The sequence below is a fragment of the Erinaceus europaeus genome, chromosome 6 (genome assembly GCF_950295315.1).
Source record: "Erinaceus europaeus chromosome 6, mEriEur2.1, whole genome shotgun sequence".
In the NCBI taxonomy this organism is placed as follows: Eukaryota; Metazoa; Chordata; class Mammalia; order Eulipotyphla; family Erinaceidae; genus Erinaceus; species Erinaceus europaeus.
The window spans coordinates 12,553,394-12,574,820 of NC_080167.1; the positions used below are offsets into that span (position 1 = coordinate 12,553,394).

Sequence of the window (21,427 nt, forward strand, 5' to 3'; positions counted from 1 at the left end):
TATAAGAAAATGCATTTATTCCTAATTTTTAGTTCCCATACAGTTTACAAATACACTTTTACTCTGATAATACGGCTTTGCAACTAGCAAAGCGGTTGAAACTAACACCCATAAATATAGGTGGGGAGACCATTAACATCCACTAGAGATTCTCTACACAAACTATTCTACTACTGTCATTTTTAAAAAACAATTGTAAATAGACTACATAATATACGTGGGCAAAAAGGCAATTAAGTGAATCTCTTGAAACACTAAATGTATAATAAACACTGCAAATTATCAACATTTACATGATTCACATCAAAATGATGACATCCTAAAATGTATTCCTTTTAAAGGATAGATTTATCAATAAAATATTACATATCTTTTAATACTCTGGTACGATACTTCATATACTGCAGGAAAATTAAATGTAGGTCTAGTCATCAGCTTAATAAAGGATCCTTTTCCATTAGCTTTTATTAATAAAAGAAACACAATTAGGTCATAAATAAACAGGCAAATTATTAATTACATGATTTGAGGTTTAGGATGAATACTTGCAAAAATTAGTTTGATAAGATAGCAAAGTTATACAACACACTAAAACCAACTGTTTCAATATTTTTGCCTTGTGTGAACTGCCCAAACTGGGAGGGGAAAAAAAGAATTAAAAGAAACAAATTTTTTATGATGAAAAATACAGTAAGCTATATTGTGGAACTTATTTTTTAAGAGGAAGATGGAAGAAAGATGTCAATAAAATCAAGGATGGGTACACATCCTTAAAAAAGCTATCTTGAAATTGGGGAGACCATGTGCTTGCTAGATAAAACTTTATTCCCTCCAGATGACATACAGAATGAAACAAAGCCTACATGGGCTTGTGTACAAAGTTTCCCTTACAGGATAAGAATCTACAAGACATTTCACCATTACATACCTTCCCACATTCCTCTGAACTAGAAGTAACCCAGGACACTCTTATCTTTTTTTAATCACCCATAAAGTAAGTCTTAAAAAGATCATCTCAATGATTTGACATTTTTCTTGGCTGTTCCAAAGCCACTGGGTTCTACAGGGAATGCAGAGATAGCAAGAAAGTCAGGAAAAAAGCTTTCTTTCTCCCCCCCCCCCCCCCCAACCCCATTCTACCACATCTGAAAAGGCATTGATTCTCACTGGGAGAAATGACCATAGCTTCCAGGAGGGTCACACACTGGGTATCAGGTGTGGCGTGTAGCATGTGGCTCATTTATTTAAAAAGCTATTAAGACTTAAAGGGGAGGGAGGGAGAACCTAATAGCATATACCAAGTAATTTCTCCACCCCAAATATAAATATATTCCATGCTTTTAATTTTGAAAAGTTCACCAGCTAGGAGACATTGTGCACATGCAGTGTGTGCCTGCAATCCAGAAGCAGGCTGCAGTTGGGTTTCTAATGTGCCAGTTTTCCAGGTAACCTGACTCAGCAGTGGCCAACTGTGTTGGCCCTGGCTCCTCAGACTCCCTCACCAATCACCTCTTTGAACTTTCACTTCCACTTTTTTTTAAGACACACTTACGCTCACCCATCCTCACACCCCCTCAGCCTGATTCCACCCGGTGTAAAGTAATCCCATCTGAGCACCTGCAATCACCTTTTATTAAGCACATCAGAACTGTAGCAACCTGAGGACCATTACAATCTCATCTTGGCATAAGTTTGCATAACATGAGAAGTCTGTTGACTTCGAGGAGGGGGACAAAAATTTCCATCAAATCAATGTTCCGCAACAAAATATGGGAGCCCAGATCAGGTGTCTCTGTCCCACATGCAAAAACAGCTGATCCGTTAGCTAGAGGCAGGGACATTAATGCAGCGGCTGCATTTGTACAATCAGACCCTTGTATGCTGGTGAAAGATTCTGCCCCCAAAGTTCACAGTCGAAACATGACCACAACATCTATGCAAAGGAACAACCATTCAAGGTGATTGTGTAATTAGAAAAAAGAGAGAAGCAAGAAAGCAAAGCACAGGATTCAAGATCCTTGTTGCAAATACTCAACTGAATCTCTTTGGGGCTGGACAAGAAGACAGCAGTCATTTATTTACATTCCTCTTAAAAGGGAATCACCTCCAGACCATGCCTGTACTCGGATGCAAACCAGAGTTCGGTGGATGAGTAAGGGAGTCAAGAGACACTTCATCTAAACCTGGCAGCTGTGGCTCTCCCTCAGGGGTCTCCAGGGTGCAGAGACCTGGGGAAGGGACTGTTTATAGGTCTGGGTCTAGCCCTCCCTTCTGGGAGCCAAAGCAAGAAGAATTCCAGTGGGGAGACCGCGACTTTTTGTCAAAGCAGTCAGGACATTTCAGAATCTTAACAGAGTCAAGCAAGGATGGCTTTCATTGACATGTACTCACTAATGAATATTCAACACACTGACGACAGAGGGATGTCTTTAGAGAAGGCACTTAAGGTAAAACGTTAAGAGTATCTTAACTGCAGGTTAACAAAATGAGCCACTACTGGTTCAGTCTGAGGAGTGGCCAGGTTAGCACGGAGGCCCTCTCTACCAGTGTCAAGTATGCCCAGCAATGGGGGCCTGAAGACCACCAAGGGCCCCGTTGATGGGGCCACTCTGCTTCCAAATGCTCTACCCCACTTCATACATGCATTTCCCCAAGTGACAGGTCCACAGAGAGGCTTAGAGCTGGCGGAGTGTGTTCTGGAAGTTTCTTCAAAGCCGCCTGGGTCTGACTTCCAGCTTCCCCTAGTTATCATAGCAGTTCCAGCCTCCCGAGGTCATTGCCAGCTTTTGCCAACAATCCTTGTTCTTCCCTGGCACTGGTCTGACAGGCTGTTCCACTAGAGCCCCAATGAACTTCACTTCCACCTGAGGCCCTTTGTGCCCTGCTGAAGCTGGACTGTGTCTGAGCCCTGTGTCAGTCACAAGAGTAGAGGAGCAACAGAGGCAATGCCATGAGAGCTCCAGGTCTAAGTCTGATGGAGGCTCACTTCTGTGGCTTCTGGTTAGAGATTTAGCTACCCTGCTGGTGGGGCCTAAGGACAAGAGAGAGGGAAAGGGAGGGGGGGAGTGAGAGGAGAGGAGTGAGAGGAGTGAGAGTGACAGCCTTTCAGGTTCTCAGCCAACTTGCCCCTCCCCCTACCCCACACACACAGGTGACACTAGCAGGACAGCAGAGGAACAACTCAGCAGAGCCCAACAGTGAGGAAAACAAAGAATTGCTGTTGTAAGTCACTAAGTTTGGGGGCGGTTTGTCAGCAATAACTGATAAGCAAAAGTACTGGTGTTCAACTACTCAAGTGAGAAGAAAATCTGACAGATGTTTTTCCCACCACAGCCTTCTCAGTCAACAAGCTGAAGGGTCACCAGTGAAGAAGGAAACATGCCTTTCATCCTCCAATTCATGTTCCCTTGATGCCCCCCCCCTTCACCTTTCAATGGCAATGCAAAGGTAGTCAGCTTCTGACACACTGGGGCGCTTGCTCAACTATCATTTGGCCAAAAAGAAAAAAGAGGCCATCAAAATGAACGACTCACTTCTGGATAAGTGGTGATAAATGTAATTGTTCTCTCTTTTACAAGACGTTGTTACTTAATATTCTCAAATCATTTTACCTCATACAACTGCCCTATCATTCCCCACAAAGAGAGGGAAAGAAACTGTGAAAGTCCAAAGAAGGAAACAATGCCAGTAACTAGAATAGGAATCACTATCATCTGCAAATAGAAAGAGCACAAATCTGACTACTTCCTCAATTTAAAACAAAATTCTATAAAATATAACATTGTCTACATTGTAGAGATGATTTTCTGATCTGAGGAAAACAAGTAATTGGAAATCAGGTACTGCTGAGTTAGAATACAGTGGTCTTTAAATGGTTTCAAATGTTATCAAAAAGGTAGCTGGCCACAATGGGAAGTCTTCCAAATTCATTCTTCACATAAACCTTCTTGCATTCACTCTTGGTCTTTTCGGGAGAGGGTGAAAGCCCACATCTAGGGAAGACAGACGTTAAAATTTCTGGTAAGTCATCACACCATTTTATTAATATATTTTTAAAAAACTTTTTTTCTTTCTTCTAATCTTATTTACTTATTATTCGATAGAGACAGAGTCATTGAGAAGGGAGGAGGAGATAGAGAGTGAAAGAGACAGAGATACAACTACAGCTCTGTTTCACCACTGGTGAAGCTTCCTCCTGCAGTGTATTCAGAGCCCTAAGCCAGGCAGCCAGAGGCCAACTCATAAACCTTACCCTCTGCAGGTGGGGACCAGGAACTTGAACCTGGGGCCTTGTGCACTGTAATGCATGTGCTCAACCACCTCTGCTGGACCTCAGGAATTTAGTGTCCTAAGTCCAGACTTTCAGGGCTGTGGCCCCAAGATTCCCAGATCCCAGGAGATCACATCCTAGCATGGTACAGATTAATCTGCTCTAATAAAACTGACAAGAACAAAGGTATCTGCTCTTCATCACCAATATTGAGTTTCATTGATTCTGCATTTAGTTTGAAAGCTTAATGAGATCTAAAATAGATCCAGCCCAGAAAACAAAATTTTAAGGAGGGGAAAGAAGAAGCTGGTTTGTAAAATTCAATTATGGTTCACTTTGTTGAAATACTCAACAAATTATTTGCCTGCTTTAAAATGTCACAGATGATATAAACAAATAGTAGAGCACTTCTATTTAATTACCTATTTCTGGGGCCAGGAGATAGCTCAACTAGTAAGGCACATGATTCACATGCATAAGAAGCTGGGTCCGAGTCCTGGCACTACATGAGAGCACCATGACTAAACCAGAGGAGCTCCATGGATGGCAGAGTAGTGCTGCAGTGTATCCTGTCTGTGTATCTTCCTCAAAAAAAAAAGGGGGGAGGGAGAGAAAGAGAGAGAGAAAGAAAGAAAGAGAGAGAGAGAGAGAGAGAATTGCTCTGAGAGGCTGCAACAGTACTGCGCATGTGTGAGGATTTGGGTTCACCCTCCAGTGCCAATCAATTTATCAATACCTATTTCTGTGCCGAAATCTTGGCAGATCTTCTCATCTGAAACTTTTCTGCTGTTGCATCAGACCCACATTTTCATAGACTCGAGCATTATCTTCTCTCATTCTGAAAAGAAAAGTTGAGAGAGAGAGAAGGCATTAGCCAAAATGCAGACCACACAGGATATGTGGTCTAAGCACATACCAAGTTCTCTGGGGACACACTATGATATAGACACAGTTCCTGGCCCCAGGAGCTGGCAGTCCAGGACAAGAAATAAACACACAGCAATGTGACTATGAAGTCCAGTGACGGGGTGGGGAACAGCTTACTCACTAGAACATATGCCTCTCTGTGCTGAGGCCCTGGGTTGGAGCCTTGAAAACATACGGGAACCCCATGGACAGCACCGGGTGGGCTCTATGGATAATGGAGCAGGGTCTTGGTGTCTCTCTTCTTAATGACTCATGTACTCTCACCTCTCTCTCTCTCTCTCTCTTTCACTAAGAAGTGAAAATATTGGGCTAGGGAAGTTGCTCACTGGTGGTATCGTGTGCAAGGGCCTGAGTTCATTCTCACCACATAGCAGGGAGGGTGGGGGGGAATAGTGGCCAAGTTCAAGTCTTGAGTTCCCTCATTCTGGGGGGGTTTAGAGGAAATGAGTTGTTTTCCAGGCTGACAGAGCATGATCACAGTCAGACCTAGAAGGAAGGGGGCATATACATAAAGAAAGGGAGGTCTGAAGGGTACGACCTCCCAAAGCAGTCAGGCAGGACCCATAGTAATCCATTTAGCCTGAATCTGGCTGCCAGAGGGGATCGATGAAGTTCAATGGTGACTCAGTGCTCCGGGATGAAGCTCAATTCATCAGAACACCTGAACTCTGTCCTCCAGGAGGACAAGGATCTCCGGAAGCCATGCTATTCAGATGAGAAAGCCAGATGGGGCTTGGGATCTGGGGCACCCTAGGTCTGTACCCCACAAGGAGGGAGATGAATGAGGAGGCAAGGGCCCACTTTGTCACTGGCAAACCACTGTTGTAACGAGGAGATCATCAGAGCAGGTGCTCTTGTGCCAATATGTGGGAAAAATTTCCTGGCAAGGACTCAGAGGCCTGGCATACTGGTCCCACCGCAGATTACTGCAGATGGTACTTAAAAATATCAACTTTTCCAGTCAGTCCACTGGAAACAAAAAGAAGCAGACAGGAGGAAGGGGCAACTTGGTATGGTAGAGAGAATGCTAGATGGAATTGCAATTATCATTTCACTTCACTGTTAAGTAGAAAGCAAATGTTAATACAGGTCTTGTAGATGCTACCTAGAGTGTTTATATAAAGTATTAAAGTCAGCAGGGGGTTAAAAATCCACATGGAAGCAAACAGATAAGACTCTTGGGGTGGGGGTGGGAGGTAATGCGTAAATGTTGTGGCAGAAAGTGACTTTCAAATACATGGAAAAAATGACTTCCAATTGCTATTCATAATCAATTTAACAAATCAGTTCCTGTCACGTTTCAGTTTAAACAAAGCATCAGTAAAGGTATTTTTTGTGAAGGATGAATATTTTGGGCTCTGTAGGCCATACACAGTCTCTGTCATATACTTCTTTGTGATTATTTTTTTAATAGGACTTTTTATTATTATTATTTATTTTCCCTTTTTTTATTATTTATTTTCCCTTTTGTTGCCCTTGCTGTTTTTTTATTGATGTTGTAGTTATTACTGTTGTTATTGATGTTGTCGGTGTTGGATAGGACAGAGAGAAATGGAGAGAGGAGGGAAAGACAGAGAGGGGGAGAGAAAGATAGACACCTGCAGACCTGCTTCACTGTCTGTGAAGCAACTCCCCTGCAGGTGGGGAGTCAGGGGCTCGAACTGGGAGCCAGTCCTTGTGCTTGTGCCACATGTGCTTCACCCACTGCGCTATCATCCGACTACCTTAATATGACTTTTTAAAAAGCATCCATATGCTGTACAAAAAACAGGCCAAGGCCCAGCAAGGTCCAGGGGCTACAGTTTTCTCACCCCTGCTTTAAACATACAAAGCAGATTTCCTTTGAGTGTAGAAAATGACAGACTTGTGGTTGTATCTGCACGTTCATTGGGAATTTAATTACTTTTTAGTTAGCAATGAGCCAGAACCCAACAAAAGGGGTACTGCTGCCTCTACAACAGGCCCCGCTGAGCAAAAAGAAGGGACTCTTCTCAGAGTCACCACTTGGTATATTTACAATCCCACATAATCCCTGTGAGCGGAACAAGCAACGTTCCATTTAGAGAAATTTAAAGTAATCTGTTGGGCAATGAGAGTGTAGACTGATAGAAGGGTGGGCTGCAAAGGCTGAGGCTTCGAGGCTCTGCTAGAGGATTGTGTTCAGGGGGAAAGAACCTTTTTTGCAACTACTTACTCTGTACAAGATGGCGTCGGGGTACAAGGTGGGAGGGGACTCTGGTCTCCGCTTGCCTGGTCCGTTAGGGAATACTTAATATTTGTGTATTCATGACCTTTCCTCTTGCTTTTCTGAAAGGTGAAGGTTGCATATGTGAGGAGCTGTGACTTTCTGAAAGGACTAAAGAAGCACAAAGGTGATCTCACCAAAGGAAGAGGGAAAGTGAGAAGATGAAACAGTCAGGATGAACTTTTCAAGAATATTGCTCTATTGACCAAACATTTGAGAAGTCACCTCTCCTCAATGTAAAATATACCATCTGGGTAAAAGAGAACTTTTAACTATACAATTCAAAGGCACAGAAAGGTAAGCAGTAACAAGTTACTGACAGACATATGTAGCTGCCCGAGGCTAAGGGAAAAGTCACACTTCCTTGGCCACATTAACATCTAATTATTTCATAGTTCCCTTGTAGTGCATTTAATCACTTTCAGGTAAACAGGTGAGAAAAGAGCTCCAAAAATAAAGATGGTGTACAAGTACACAAGGCAGCAGGCCTGTCAGGGATAACTCATTTTATCACACACACCCCCAAAGCCCCTTGCACCTTTAAAACTCCACGTGAGCTCCAATGACACCCGGGGGTGGGAGGGAGAGTAAAGAAAAAAAGACACAGAAAAGCAGTGGGCAGCAATCTCATCTCAGACCCAGAGTGAACCGTGCCTGGCAGTGCTCCCAGTCAGGTGATTTATCACTCTTCCCTGCTCCTCAATCCACCCAGAAACAAGCTACTCCAAAAATCTGATGTCAAATTCTCATCATTACATAACGCTGACTTTGTTACAGGGCTGCGCAGGAATCGGCAAGTATCAGGAAGGCCCCCAAATCAAACACCAACATAATGGGGGGATCTGGACTCACTGCCAGTAAGAGCCAGCTGCTGCCAGCCCTTCAGTGCCCACTGGTCAGTGCTGGCAGTACTACTGCCAGTTGTAGTCCCTCCTGCGAATGAAAAGGCACATAGCCCACCTCCCGGACCTGCCCTTCTTGAGACACTCAAGCATGTGAGTTGAAGAGACTGGTCCAGGGATGGGCAGGCATGGTCATATAATGGACACAAGAGAACAAATGTACATGAGGCACTGACACCCTAACCACAGATGAAATATTAACAGTGCAAAGGAACAATTTTTAAAAAATGTGCAAAGGGTGGGGTAGATACCATAATGGTTATGTAAAGAGACTCTCATGCCTAAAACTCCAAAGTCCCAGGTTCAGTCCCCTGCAACACCATAAGCCAGAGCTGAGCGGTTCTCTGGTAAAAATTTAAAAACATATATGTATATATTTAAAAATTAGAAAGGGGGGTGGTGGGTGGGTGTGTTTGTGTGCAACTATGTATCAAAAGAGACTTCACAAATCATGTTAAAAGGGAAAACACAAACTGCAGAACAAGAAAACAGCACGATAGCATCTGGCTAAACATCCTAGACATGCCAAGCACCATTATAGGTTATGTATAGATTCCCACATGCATATTTGTAAATATAAAGAGACTACAAGCTAGTCACTGCCTTTGGGCTCTAGGTTAGACTGGTGTGGGATTCAAAAGCGCTTCAGTTGTACTTGTTAGAAAGGGGCTTAAAAAGAAATGAGACAAAACAGAATGGCTGGATATGGATGGGGCGCTGTACTTTGTAACCTTTCAAAATAAAATGTGAAACATGAGAGAAATTTAAAGCCACCAGTGAAGTTTCTTTTTCCTACTCTCACTCAAAATGACTAAAACCAAAAGTTAATTTAAAATAAGGGAAGGGTGGTCCGGGAGGTGGCGCAGTGGATAAAAGCGTTGGGATTCTCAAGCATGAGGTCCTGAGTTCAATCCCCGGCAGCACATGTACCAAATTGATGTCTGAGTCTTTCTGTCTCTCTCCTTCTATCTTCATGAATAAATAAATAAAATCTTTTAAAAAAGAAAGGAAAAAAAAGGGAAGGGGGACACGAAACAAGGGACAGCTGTCACTCCACCAAAAGCCAGTGCACACCTCTGCTCTGATACTCTGACAGTGGGACCAAGGGCTAGAGGAGGCTGAGAGCTCACTTGTACCTGCTCAGGCTGCAGCATGAAGAAGAGCTTGGTGTACTGTGCCAAAACAAAGGACTCTGGGGAAGAAAGAGGGAAGTGGGGTACAGGTTTGGGGGTACTAGTGCATAGTAGTGGAAAAGGACCTAAGTTGCAGGTGAGAGTGTTTTGCAGACACCTACCATGAAGAAGACATGAACAGAAAGGTCTTGGGGCATGGGGGGACCACTGCAAGCCTAGGAGAAGTGGGGAGGGTGTGGCAGAGAGCAGAGACCTTCCACTTGCCGTCCTCAGCCATCATCCTCACTGGGCAGGCTAGGAGTCAAAGCAGGTTCAGAGAGAGAGTACCAGTAACCCTCTGTCTACAGGGGCTTTGCAAGGTGTCACAATGACCCGGTGCACACCCACAGTGGACGTGCGCCCAGGGCAAAGGTGACTGGGCATCCAGACAACAATCCCAAACCAGCTGCCCCCCACCCCCCAAGGAACCATTCAGAAATGAGTCAATGCAGACACAGAGAAAGATAGGAGCAGGTGCCAAAAGGAAAAAGTTGATAAAAGGTAAGTCAAACGTGGGGGTAGATAGCATAATGGTCACTCCAAGAGACTTTCTTGCCTGAAGCTTCAAAGTCCCCAGGTCTAATCCCCTGCACCACCATCAGCCAGAGCTGAGCAGTGCTGGGGGCTGGGGGGAAGCAAGTGTAGGAAACACATCACAGAAGAAACTAAAGAAAGAGAAAGAGCTGGGAGTCGGGCAGCAGCACAGTGGGTTAAACACACATGGCGCAAAGTGCAAGGGCCGGTTTAAGGATCCCGGTTTGAACCCTCAGCTCCCCACCTGCAGGGGGTTGCTTCACAGGCAGTGAAGCAGGTCTGCAGGTGTCTATATTTCTCTTCCTCCCCCTCCATTTCTCTCTGTCCTATTTAACAATGATGGCATCAATAACAATGACTGCCGGGAGAGCCTAAGGGTGCTTCTTCCGGAGCAAGTGCTCTCTGGTTGGAGAGAACTCAACTGGAGCCAGCCTAGGCTACTGCGTGGGAGAGGGATCAGGTACTCGCAGGAGATAGACTCTGGAACTCTTGGAGCCGGAAGGCAATCCCAAGTGTGTTAAAACAGAAGAGCAGCTGTATATATATACTCGCCAAGTAAGGTGGAAACAGGATGTGACGTAGAGAGGGTGGAGCGAAGAGAGACTGGTGGAAATCAGGGTGACTATTAGAGGGGGCGGAGCAAAAGACATGGGGGGCGGAGCAAAAAGACACCGTGAACCAGCGGGGATTAAACCAATGCCCTGCAGTCAGGGCGGTTCCTAGGTAACTGGTTATGTAAATAGACCCCAGGGATAAGCAGGGGGAAGCTGGCGTACTGCCCAACAAATGACAATAGTAACTACTACAACAATAAAAAAAGAGAGAAAGAGCTAAAGGCCAACAGTTCTGCATTTATCACAGACTTTACAGACATGAGCTTCCATAAAAAAGGGCTCAAATCAGAGAGTACTAAGATTACAGAGGAGATGAACAAGCTGTCAAAGCAATGAAACGAAAGAGGAGAGCACAAGAAAAGTTAAAGACATTCAGGGCCAATTAAAGGCAAGCTGAAAGTAAAAATAACTGAGAACATAGAAAGGAGTACCAGACAGGTTAAGGAAAAACAAACTAAAGCACTAGTAATAGGATACACACATGTTATAGAGGAAGCCAGAAAGAGATTAGATGCAGAGAATTCCTGAAAGTAGAAACAAATAGTACAGGAGGAAAAAATTCTAACGTGCACAATTTAAAAAGGAAAAAGCTGGATCTTGCATTTTCAAAGGGCACATAGGGAAGATAGCATAATGGTTATTCAAAAGAATATGTCTGAGGCTCCTGCACCACCATAAACCAGAGCTGAGCAGCACTCTGGTTAAGATGAAGGGGGTGGTGAGGGGGAGTACAACTGCAAGGGGCACAAAGGGAAACCTTGACATCTCCCTCACATCAATAGTAAACAAAGAATCTGCCTGGATTGGTTTTCGCAGCAGAAAAAGTCAGTCACATTTAAGGGAGGATAATCAAACTGACATGACACCAAAGCTGTGGCCTAATTAAAAAAAAAAATCTGTATGGGAACAAAGAAAGAGGGGCCAGGTGGTGGTGCACCTGGTTGAGTGCATGTTACAATATGCAAAAACCAGCGTTCAAGCCCCTGGTCCCCACCTGCAAGGAGGAAAGCTTTGTGAGTGGTGAAGCAGTGTTGCAGATGTCTTTTTTTTTTCCTTATCACCCCCTTCCCTCTTGATTCATGGCTGTCTCTATCCAATAAATAAAGATAATTTTAAAAATGTAAAAATTTAAAGAAGAAACAGATGACTCATGAACCTTATACACTGCTAAGCCACCTTTACATATAAAACCATGTCCAAACTTGCAAAATTTTGGAATACAGTATAGAAAGGGAGGGAGGGAGGGAGGGAGAGAGGGAAGGAGGGAAGGAGGGAGGAAGGGAGGAAAAGATTGAGCACTGACAGTGAATTCTAGCCAACTGAGCCAAATTAAAAGACAGAACTCAGAGAAAAAGAAACTGACAGAACCAGAGCACTGGTTTATGTATACACAAGAACTGTGTATCAGTGTCACAAATCAGGAGATAAAAGAAAATTTCTCTTCCAGATGGAGTTAAAGGTCAATTATCACAATAATGAAAACAGCTTAACATCTCCTAAGCACTTGCCTCGTGCCAGACCTTCTTTGAACACACAAATAAATACTACTATTTCACCTTTTTTCTTAGGAAGCTGTGCAATTTCTGCATCTTGGCCTTAAAATGGCCTGGGGGGGGGGGTTTTCAAAGCCAGCCCAGGGTCACTGTGTAAGATTTGAGATGATACTTAATCATTTTCAAGGAGTTGTTTAATAAGGAGGAGGAGGAGGAGAAAAGAAAGGAAGAAAGGAAAAAAGAGAGGAAGAAGGAAAGGGGAGGGGAGGGGAGGGGAGGGAGGGGAGGGAGGAGAGGGGAGGGAGGGGAGGGGAGGGAGGGGAGGGGAGGGGAGGGGAGGGAGGGGTCTCACGTGGGAGTAGGTGCATGGGGAAACTTCACAGCCGGTGGAGCAGATTTGTGGTGTTTCTCCTCTTCTCTTTCTTTCCCTATCTATTCCCCTCTTCCTCTGTTTTTCACCTTCTAATTTAAAAAGAGCCCACAAGGAGCAGAGGAATCAGATAATCTGTGACAGCCCTGGAGAGAGGGGGGAATAAGTTTTAAAATCCTGAATCCAAATTCCAACTTCAGGTTTTAGGTGAGAAAGACCATCCGTGGTAATACTAAGATCTGAAGTGCTAATGAAAGCTCAGAGGGGAAGTCCCTAAATTCTCCAAAATGAGGGTGAAAACCAAAGCTTCCAAGGGAAACAGAACCTTGTTCCCACACCACTCCCTCACCCAGTGTTTCCAAGAAGATACATGCTGCACTCAAGACACCCCTGAGCACTTCCCCATTTCGAGCAACTATGCTGCATTCTCTTTTGTATTTATTTTTATATATTTTTTTTAATTTTTTTTTTTCCTCCAGGGTTATTGCTGGGCTCGGTGCCTGCACCATGAATCCACCGCTCCTGGAGGCCATTTTTCCCCCTTTTTGTTGCCCTAGTTGTTGCAGCCTCGTTGCGGTTATTATTGCCATTGTTGACGTTGCTTTGTTGTTGGATAGGACAGAGAGAAATGGAGAGAGGAGGGGAAGACAGAGAGAGAGAGGAGAGAAAGACAGACACCTGCAGGCCTGCTTCACCGCCCGTGAAGCCACTCCCCTGCAGGTGGGGAGGCGGGGGCTCAAACCGGGATCCTTACGCCGGTCCCTGTGCTCTGCACCACGTGCGCTTAACCCACTGCGCCACCGCCCGACTCCCTCTCTTTGGTATTTATTAAGAGTCCTTCTCTTTGGTTGATTTTATGATTAAACTACTCCCAGCCCAAATTAAGTCTAACTGGAAAGCAAACAGCAAATAGCCTGCAGTAACCATCTGAACAGGTGCTAGCACCGAAAATAACACCGAGTCAGATTTAAAATAACCCTATCATTCAAACCCAGTAGCTTGGCTGTATGGCCTTACATTTCTACAGACACACAGTATCTGAAGACACCACTGTGCAGTGAGACAACCAAGGGGATACACTTATGCAGAGTAAGGACCAAGTAAACACACTGACGGGCATCTTACTTTGACTAGACAAGCTCTGATGGTGTGGCTGCTATTCGGCAGGGCTAAAAATCTATTAGGCAGCAGATCCCACTTTGAGAAGAGCTTAAGGGCTAGCAAAATAGCTCACTTGGACAGTGAGAACCAGGTTTGAGCCTGGCTCCCACAGCACTGAAGGAAGCTTGTCTCTCATACACTATCTCTCTGCCTCTTTGTCTCAGAGAGAAAGGGGGGTACTTGGTTTCCACTTTGAGAAGCTGAGAAGGCAACAAACTGGGAAAAGCAGGCAAACAGAGTCATGTGTAGAGATGATTCCATCTGCAGCATCGCCACGAGGCTGGGGGGAGAGGGGAGAGATAAGCAGAGATTCCCCCAAAAGAGCAATCTCATCTCAGCATGTCCCTAATTACTCAGCTTTGTGTCTGTTATGAATAGCTGCACATGGAAAGGCTCCAAGTCCACATTCTCCTCATTATGCACGTCTTACTGCAACTGAAATTTCACTGTTCCCAGCTTTCCCAAGCTGGGGGCTCAGGTTTCCATGTGCTGTGAAGAGTGAGGCATCCATTTAAGAGACGGGACAGGGATCAAGGCGGCCTGGATCAAAGCAGGGACAGGCTGGCAACATGAACGCTTTGTGTTTTCAGCTTGCCACGTGAGCCTGGGAAAGTCCTGACCTTTGCAGGGGGCTGGAAGGTGGGGGGGCAGCACCCTGATCTGTCGGGCCAAGATGACAGCAGGGAGCCCTTGCCTCAGCCATTCCACACCAGAAAAATCAGAGCTGGGAAAGATCAGAAGGAGTTACTCATTTCCAGATAAGCCCTTCCCAAATAAAGACAGCAGTCTGGCAGAGCCTGTCCTTCTTTCCAGAAGCTCCAAGGGAGAGTACATCCAGCCTGCCCAGGGAAGTGAGAGAAGGCTAGCCAGCAGTACCTGCTCTTCTTCAATCCTGCGCTGTAGTGTTTCAATATAATGCTGGACAGCCATGTAGATGAACCTGTACTGTGCTTCTGTCTGGACCATCCCTGACCTCTGAGACCGCACCATCTGAATGGTCTTGGGAACGTCAATGTCACAGTCCACACCTGCAAGGCAAGCACCAGATAGTGTCAGGGGAAACCACAGAGCCAGGATGGAGAGGATGAATGCACGGCTCCGAGCAGACTTGGAGATCAGACAGACATGCTCTCTCACATTCCAGCAAGATGTGTTCCAGGGGCTTGTGGAACAACTGGCCATCTGACCAATACTGATGATTCCAGAAGATTCTGTGACTGACATCTGGGTGGCTGGCAGCCAGGGAAATCCAGAAGTTCAGTTGATGGAGCATAGGACTTGTAAGTCTGAGGCTCTGGGTTCGACCCCAGGGGTCTCATGTACTGAGCTGATGCACCAGCTTCTCTCTCTCTCTTTCTCTCTCTGTCTCTCTCTCTCTCTCTCTCTCATATAAACTCTCTGTGTATCTTATATGAAATACATCTTAAGGGGTAAGGGGGAGGCAGGTTTCTGACCATTCTCTCCCACAGGCTATTTTCCCCCATCAACTGGAAATCAGAAGAGCAGCTTCTGACCCTCCAGATGACCTACCTTTCTCTCTGATGATGTCGATAAGGATATCGATCACAATGAATGTGCCTGTCCGGCCAATTCCAGCACTGTGGGTGGAAGGACAAACAGCAATGACAATGGAATCACTACAAATGAGGGCTTTCTACACACAACCACGCCACTAACTTTAACGGCAACAATTCTGCTCTGTGGAATAGTTAAATGATAGTTTCTATTTGAAAATGTATCGGCAAAGAGCACAGGGCTTTGGCATGAGACAGCCAGCACCTGAGCATGTTGTTCTGGGACAATGTGCTCAGGGCAAGCCCCTCTGCTTCTCACACCCTTGGTTTTCTCATCTGTGAAATGGTCAGAACTGTAGACTCCTCACAGCAGAGGTGAGGAACCTTTTTTTTCTACCCAGGGCCACTAGAATATTTATAACATCATTTGTGAGCCATACAAAATTAACTTAAAAATCAGCACTTACTGTTGCTGTGAAAAAAGTCCTGGTTGCCTTTGCAGGGCCAGACCAAGTGATCTGAGGTGTTACACACCACCCACAGGCACATGTTCCCTACCCAACCTTGCAGGGTTATTGTGAAGCTCATAGATGAGTATGCATGAAAATACTTGAGCTCAGGCTGGCCAGGAACCAGGGCTCAATTAAGTAATAGCTTCAAAAAAAAAAAAAAAAGCCCTGAATTTACAGTTAGGTTTCACACACACCTGCTTGTCCAACATAGAACTGAGATTTAGCAAAGCAGATTTTTCCCCAGTAGAATCAACAAGCCCAAACTTGGGACACCAGTGGCCTGCCAGGTCTGGTACAGGAGTGATGGGCATGGCCCCAGGAGGCCTGGGTGGGCAGCAGGTCAAATCCAAAAAAAGCCAGTTTACTCTTAAGGAAAACAGTGATCTTGCTAGGGTGGCAGAATAGAACACTGTCAGAAAAAGAGACCCAAAATTACCGTGTCAAAAAAGAAGCCAAGGGGCCAGGTGGTGTTGTACCTGGTTTGGCACACATGTTACAATGTGCAAGGACCTGGGTTCAAGCCCCCAGTCCCCACCTGCAAGGAGAGCTTTGCAAGTGGTGAAGCAGTGTTGCAGGTATCTTTGTCTCTTTCCTCTATCTCTCCCTTCCCTCTTGATTTCTGGCTGTCTCTAGTCAATAAATAAAGATAATTTTAAAAATTAGTAATATTAATAATAATAATAAAGAAACCAAGTGCACATGACCAGACTATAGGCTCCTTGAGAATGAAACTTGTGTCTACCACCCACAGCCCTGCTCCCACCCCTAGTACCTGGCAGAGCTGGAGAATCTATAAGGACTATGCTCTGAAGCTGAATATCCCTGAGTACCCATGCCTCTGGGAGAAAGTCAGAGTTTACAAAGTCAGAGAGCTGGGGGGAGGGGGGTAGAAGAGATGGGCTGGTCACCTGCAGTGAACCACCACAGGTCCCGCATCCATGATGCCCTCCTGTTTATGGTGGACCTCTTCCAGGAAGTCCAGCACACCCCCGGGGTCACTGGGCACTCCATGGTCCGGCCAGGTCCGAAAGTGGTACTGCCAGACGGTTCTCTCCGTATTCCCCTGGAGTAGAGCCAAGAAAAACCAGAAAAGAATTAAATAAATCAAGGGGCTGAGGCATGGCCTAGGCCCCACCTTCCCCAGATCCCATAAGAAACAAAATGCCCTTGAGCTCCTCTGTGATTTCTGAGGGGAGGTAGGGGGTCACCAAGGTGTGTAGCCAAACAAGCCTTTTTTTAAGGAGCCACTGTCTGAGAGCTTACCACAGGCAGTATGCCTGGTCCTCCTCATCTGTGTATAGCTCCACACAGCGGGAAACTGAGGCCTCTGGGAAGGAGGAAACAGGAATCTCAAGACTCTTGATGTTAGGGCCAGTCGAAGGCTCAGCCAGTAAATCGTATGCAAAGCAAGTTTGAGGCACTGGTTTCAGCCCCAGCACCACATGGGGGTATCAGGAGTACACACACTAGAGAGGTGCTGTGTAAGGTTTGTCTTCCCCCCTTTCCCTCCTTTTCTCTCAAATGATGAGTGAAAAATGGGCCAGGGAGGCCTCTCAGTGGTGGCATCACATTAAAAGACTCTTGTCAAAAAAAAAAAAAAAAAAAAGACTCTTGTCCCATTTTGTATTTTTTGTTCCCAAGTCCCCTCTGACACACTTTTATTATAATGTCATGATGTTGAAAATTATAATGTTTAAAATTATAATGTCATGATGTGTAAAATTCCACTGGGCAGGATTTAGGGCCAGGTCCCACCGTCTAAGCACTACTACCCCATCGCTAAGCCTTGAGTTTCTTCACTTGCAAATGGGACTAATAACTTCTCTCCTGCACAACTGCGATGGAGATTAAGTGGATCTTTTAAGCACACAGCCTCTGCTCAGCCAGCAGTAAGCGGCTTGGCATGCTGGTGTTAGGCGGCCAGCTATGGCGCCGTGACCACGAAGACCAAAAAGTGCCAGGCCCCAGATGGACACAGTTAGGTCATTAAGCAGCACTGTTCGTCACTACACACATTACCCACATACCTGCACTCCACCAGAGCTAAGTGACATTTTTAAAAGGAGAATCAAAAAAATGTGATAATGAGTTAGGGTAGCCAGTCTAGCCCAGGTCACCACCAACGAGCTTCAGGACATCAAAGACTGAAAGACAGTTAAGGACAGTCAGGGGGTGGGGGAACCCCACCCCCAACTGCCTGCACAGCCTGAACCTCAGTGACCATTTGCCAAGGCCTCTAAATTTCTCCCTCTTTTCTCCCTGGCAGCTACCTTTTCCAGCTCCTCACAGCTCTGCCAACATTATACACTAAACCTCCACTCTCTCCCGCCTCAACTGAAATGTAGTCCCTGTGGCATCAGAAGCTCAAAACCCCCTTGTGTATGGCAGTGTGTGTGCTCTATTGGATGTGTATAAAATATAAAAATACTTTGAAAAAAAAAAAAAAAGAAGCTCAAAACCCAGGGTTAATAAAGAGCTCACCAAATAGAATGCACACTTTGTCATGCTCAAGGATGCTGATTCAAGCCCCCAGCCAGTACATGGGAGCACTATGCCAAGGGGAAGCTTCCAGGGTGGTGGAGCAATGCTATGCTCTGCTCTGCTCTTTCTTTCTCTCTCTCTCTCTCTCTCTCTCTCTCTCTCTCTCACACACACACACACACACACACACCTAACTTAGCCTGAGCCACACTCTCAAAAAGTTTCTGGCTGTTTAGTCCCCAGACCACTGGTCCTCCCTCCTCACTGCTCAAGTTAGGAAACTGGCAAACACTACCTTTCACAGCACTGTCAAGTCCCTTCACAGCCTCCTCCCTCCAGCAGCACCTCTTTCCATTGCCTCCAGCACCACCCCAGCATCTTTGACTGAGACAGTCCAAGCCCACCCTTCTATCTTGTACCTCGTTCACCTCTGCCACAGAGCCTCCAAACACTCTGACTCAAAACCCTGTTTATTCAGGAAATGGATGGCACTTAACATAATAGTCTTCTCCAAAGGAGTAAGAAGGGCCACAAAACAGATGTGGGGAAGAGGAAGCTATCAGATCTGGACCACACACTGCAGGAGCTTCCCACCAGGCCACCAAGCCACCCCCACCTAATCCCTTCACCTGGGCAGTTTAGACACCTTCCTGGCACAGTACTGCACACACATGCAGCTTGTCCATGTACCATGCCAACTACTGAATAAAGTCTACATTTCTTGATGTGGTATCAAAGTATCTTTCCAACCTACTGAAGTTCTAACAAAACTCAGTCCAACTTAGAGCCAACAAACTCTGACCCCAGGTTTATTTATTGTCTCTTCACTTGGCTTACCCCCTGTCAATCTTGGGTTTTTTTTTTGTTGTTGTTGTTGTTGTTGGTTTGTTTTGTTTTGTTTTCCCTCAAGTCCACACTTCAGTATTGTGGCTCACAATACCTCCATCTTTTCCATGAACCCTCTTCTGAGATTGCATACCTGGTGTCCCAGCCAGAAGTGGTCAAGTATTCCAATTACCCCACGTGCCAGACGCATATCTTAGCCTATGTCTGTTCTGAGCACAGTTGCCCTACACACAGCTTCCTCGCTGCTATGCTGCTGTAATTTCTCAGACCCGGAGCATGCTTCATTCATTTCTCTGTGCCCAAAAGACCTTGAATAAGCAAGTCTCTCTAGCCATGAGATCCAAATCCAAACCTTTATAAAGTTTTGCCACCACAGAGATAAACCTGAACTACATGTAATTCAGATCTGGTGCCATGGACTCTGATCACTGGTCAGGCCACAGGGCCTTTGCACTCGCTGCTCCCTCTGCTTGGACTCCTCCTCTCTGGACTCTCTAGATGCCTGGCTCCTCCACCTCCAGGTCTCAACTCAAGTGACACTCCTTCAGAGAGGCCTATCACTCCAGTCACAAGTGTTCAGTTACTGATGTTTCCCAGACCAGGCACAGCTGGTTCTTTGCATCTGAATCTCCTATCCTCCTGTGGCCTATGAGTTCAGACACTGTGTCTGTCTTGTTTGCAATCTGTCAGTAGGATCTCACTATTCGTCACAAGTATGGTACCCACAATGTACCAGACAGCTCCTGGCACACGGACGGCACATGGTCCTGAATCAACAAGTGAGCAGATGCCTGAATGATTCTAAGCACCTGCACAGCCCGATGGCCGCACACCAGACACAGCTCCTGAAGCCTCTAAAATACGACAATATACTTACTTGTCCAACCTTCGAGAGCTTGAGTTCTCGTAACGTATAGTCGTGAGCGGCGCTCTCTTTGACATTCCTAACACGCATGACTCCGTATTCTTTCAGAGCATATTCGTCAGGCCAGTATTTGACACATTTACTCTGGAAGAGGTCAGGGGAAAAGGCAGTTAATCTCAGAGCACTGGAATAAGAACCTCAACAGCAGAACACAAACACCGGGGTCTTGCAATAAATGCTGCTCACATGGCTGGGCTCGTATCTACCTGAATTTCCGGTAAGGGGGGTGAAGAGTTGGAATGAGAAAAGCAGGTGTTTGAGGAAGCAGGGAGAAGTAAGAAGAGAAGGTAAGCTTTGTTGTTTGGTCCATGCCGAAGGTCACAGAGAGCGAGTGCTTGCTTATTTATCTCGAATGAAGCAAAGATGAAAGGAAAAGGGACAAGGTGGTATGAAGGTGCTGTCTAGTAACCATTAAACTTGCTGTTTGTTTTTGTTGGAAGGTTTATTTATTTTTTTGCCATGTGTACTTAGCCCACTGAGCCACCGTCTGGCTCCAGTTTATTTATTAATTAGCTTTATTTATTGGGTAGAGACAGCCAGGAATCAAGAGGGAAGGGGGGAGGAAGACAGACACCTACAATACTGCCTCACCACTCACAAAGTTTTCCTCTTGCAGGTGAGGACTAGGGACTCAAGCCCGGGTCCTTGTGCATTCTAACATGTGTGCTCAACCAGGTATGCCACCACCACCCAGCCCTGGAAGGTTGTTGTTTGTTTGTTTGTTTAATATTTATTCCCTTTTGTTGCCCTTGTTTTTTATTATTATTATTATTGTAGTTATTGTTGTCATTGTTGGATAGGACAGAGAGAAATAGAGAGAAGAGGGGAAGGCAGAGGGGGAGACAAAGACAGACACCTGCAGACCTGCTTCACCGCTTGTGAAGCGACTCCTGGGCAGGCGGGAAGCCAGAGGCTCAAACTGGGATCCTTACGCTGGTCCTTGTGTTTTGCACCACCTGCACTTAACCACTGCACTACTGCCTGACTCCCAAGAAGGTTTATTTTAAATAAGAGACCAGAGTACTACTCAGCTCTGGCACATGATGATGCCGGGGACTGAACCTGGACCTTTGGGGCCTCAGGCATAGCAACTGGGTGCTCTACCCGCAGCAACAGCTCCAAACACTGAGCTCCAATTTCTACAGACCTGCCCGTTGCTCTGCAGGGAAGACAATCGAGGACTCTGGAGGTGGCTGGGCTACTCAGTGAGTCAGCTGGTCTGGTTCATTTCCACACCTGCGTAGGAGGACTCTGTACCTCATCTACCCATGTGAGAAACTCCAGCACAGAAAAGCAGCCTACGGAGGTTTGAACCAGCTGCTTTTTCTATATGCAGATCTATTTGATACCTACTATACATGTCACCTTCTCTTAACCGGGTGTCTAGAAATGCCGTGCCCATAATAGCTGCTGGCTTTGGAAAAGCACAGCACCAAAAATATCATTCTTTCTGCCTAGGAA

General features: G+C 45.6%; 1 protein-coding gene across 1 annotated transcript in view; it reads right to left on the minus strand.

Annotated features, from left to right (window-relative positions):
* PTPN11 (protein tyrosine phosphatase non-receptor type 11) overlaps positions 1-21,427 on the minus strand; it is a 50,577-nt gene continuing 29,150 nt past the window's right edge. The window contains exons 7-13 of the mRNA XM_060192663.1: positions 19,919-20,050; positions 16,623-16,777; positions 15,219-15,286; positions 14,565-14,716; positions 7,392-7,504; positions 5,007-5,108; positions 1-3,992 (exon numbers count right to left, since the gene is read on the minus strand). Of these exons, the coding sequence (XP_060048646.1) occupies positions 5,039-5,108; positions 7,392-7,504; positions 14,565-14,716; positions 15,219-15,286; positions 16,623-16,777; positions 19,919-20,050 (690 nt within the window). The 3' untranslated portion in view covers positions 1-3,992; positions 5,007-5,038. The remainder of the gene's footprint in view (positions 3,993-5,006; positions 5,109-7,391; positions 7,505-14,564; positions 14,717-15,218; positions 15,287-16,622; positions 16,778-19,918; positions 20,051-21,427) is intronic.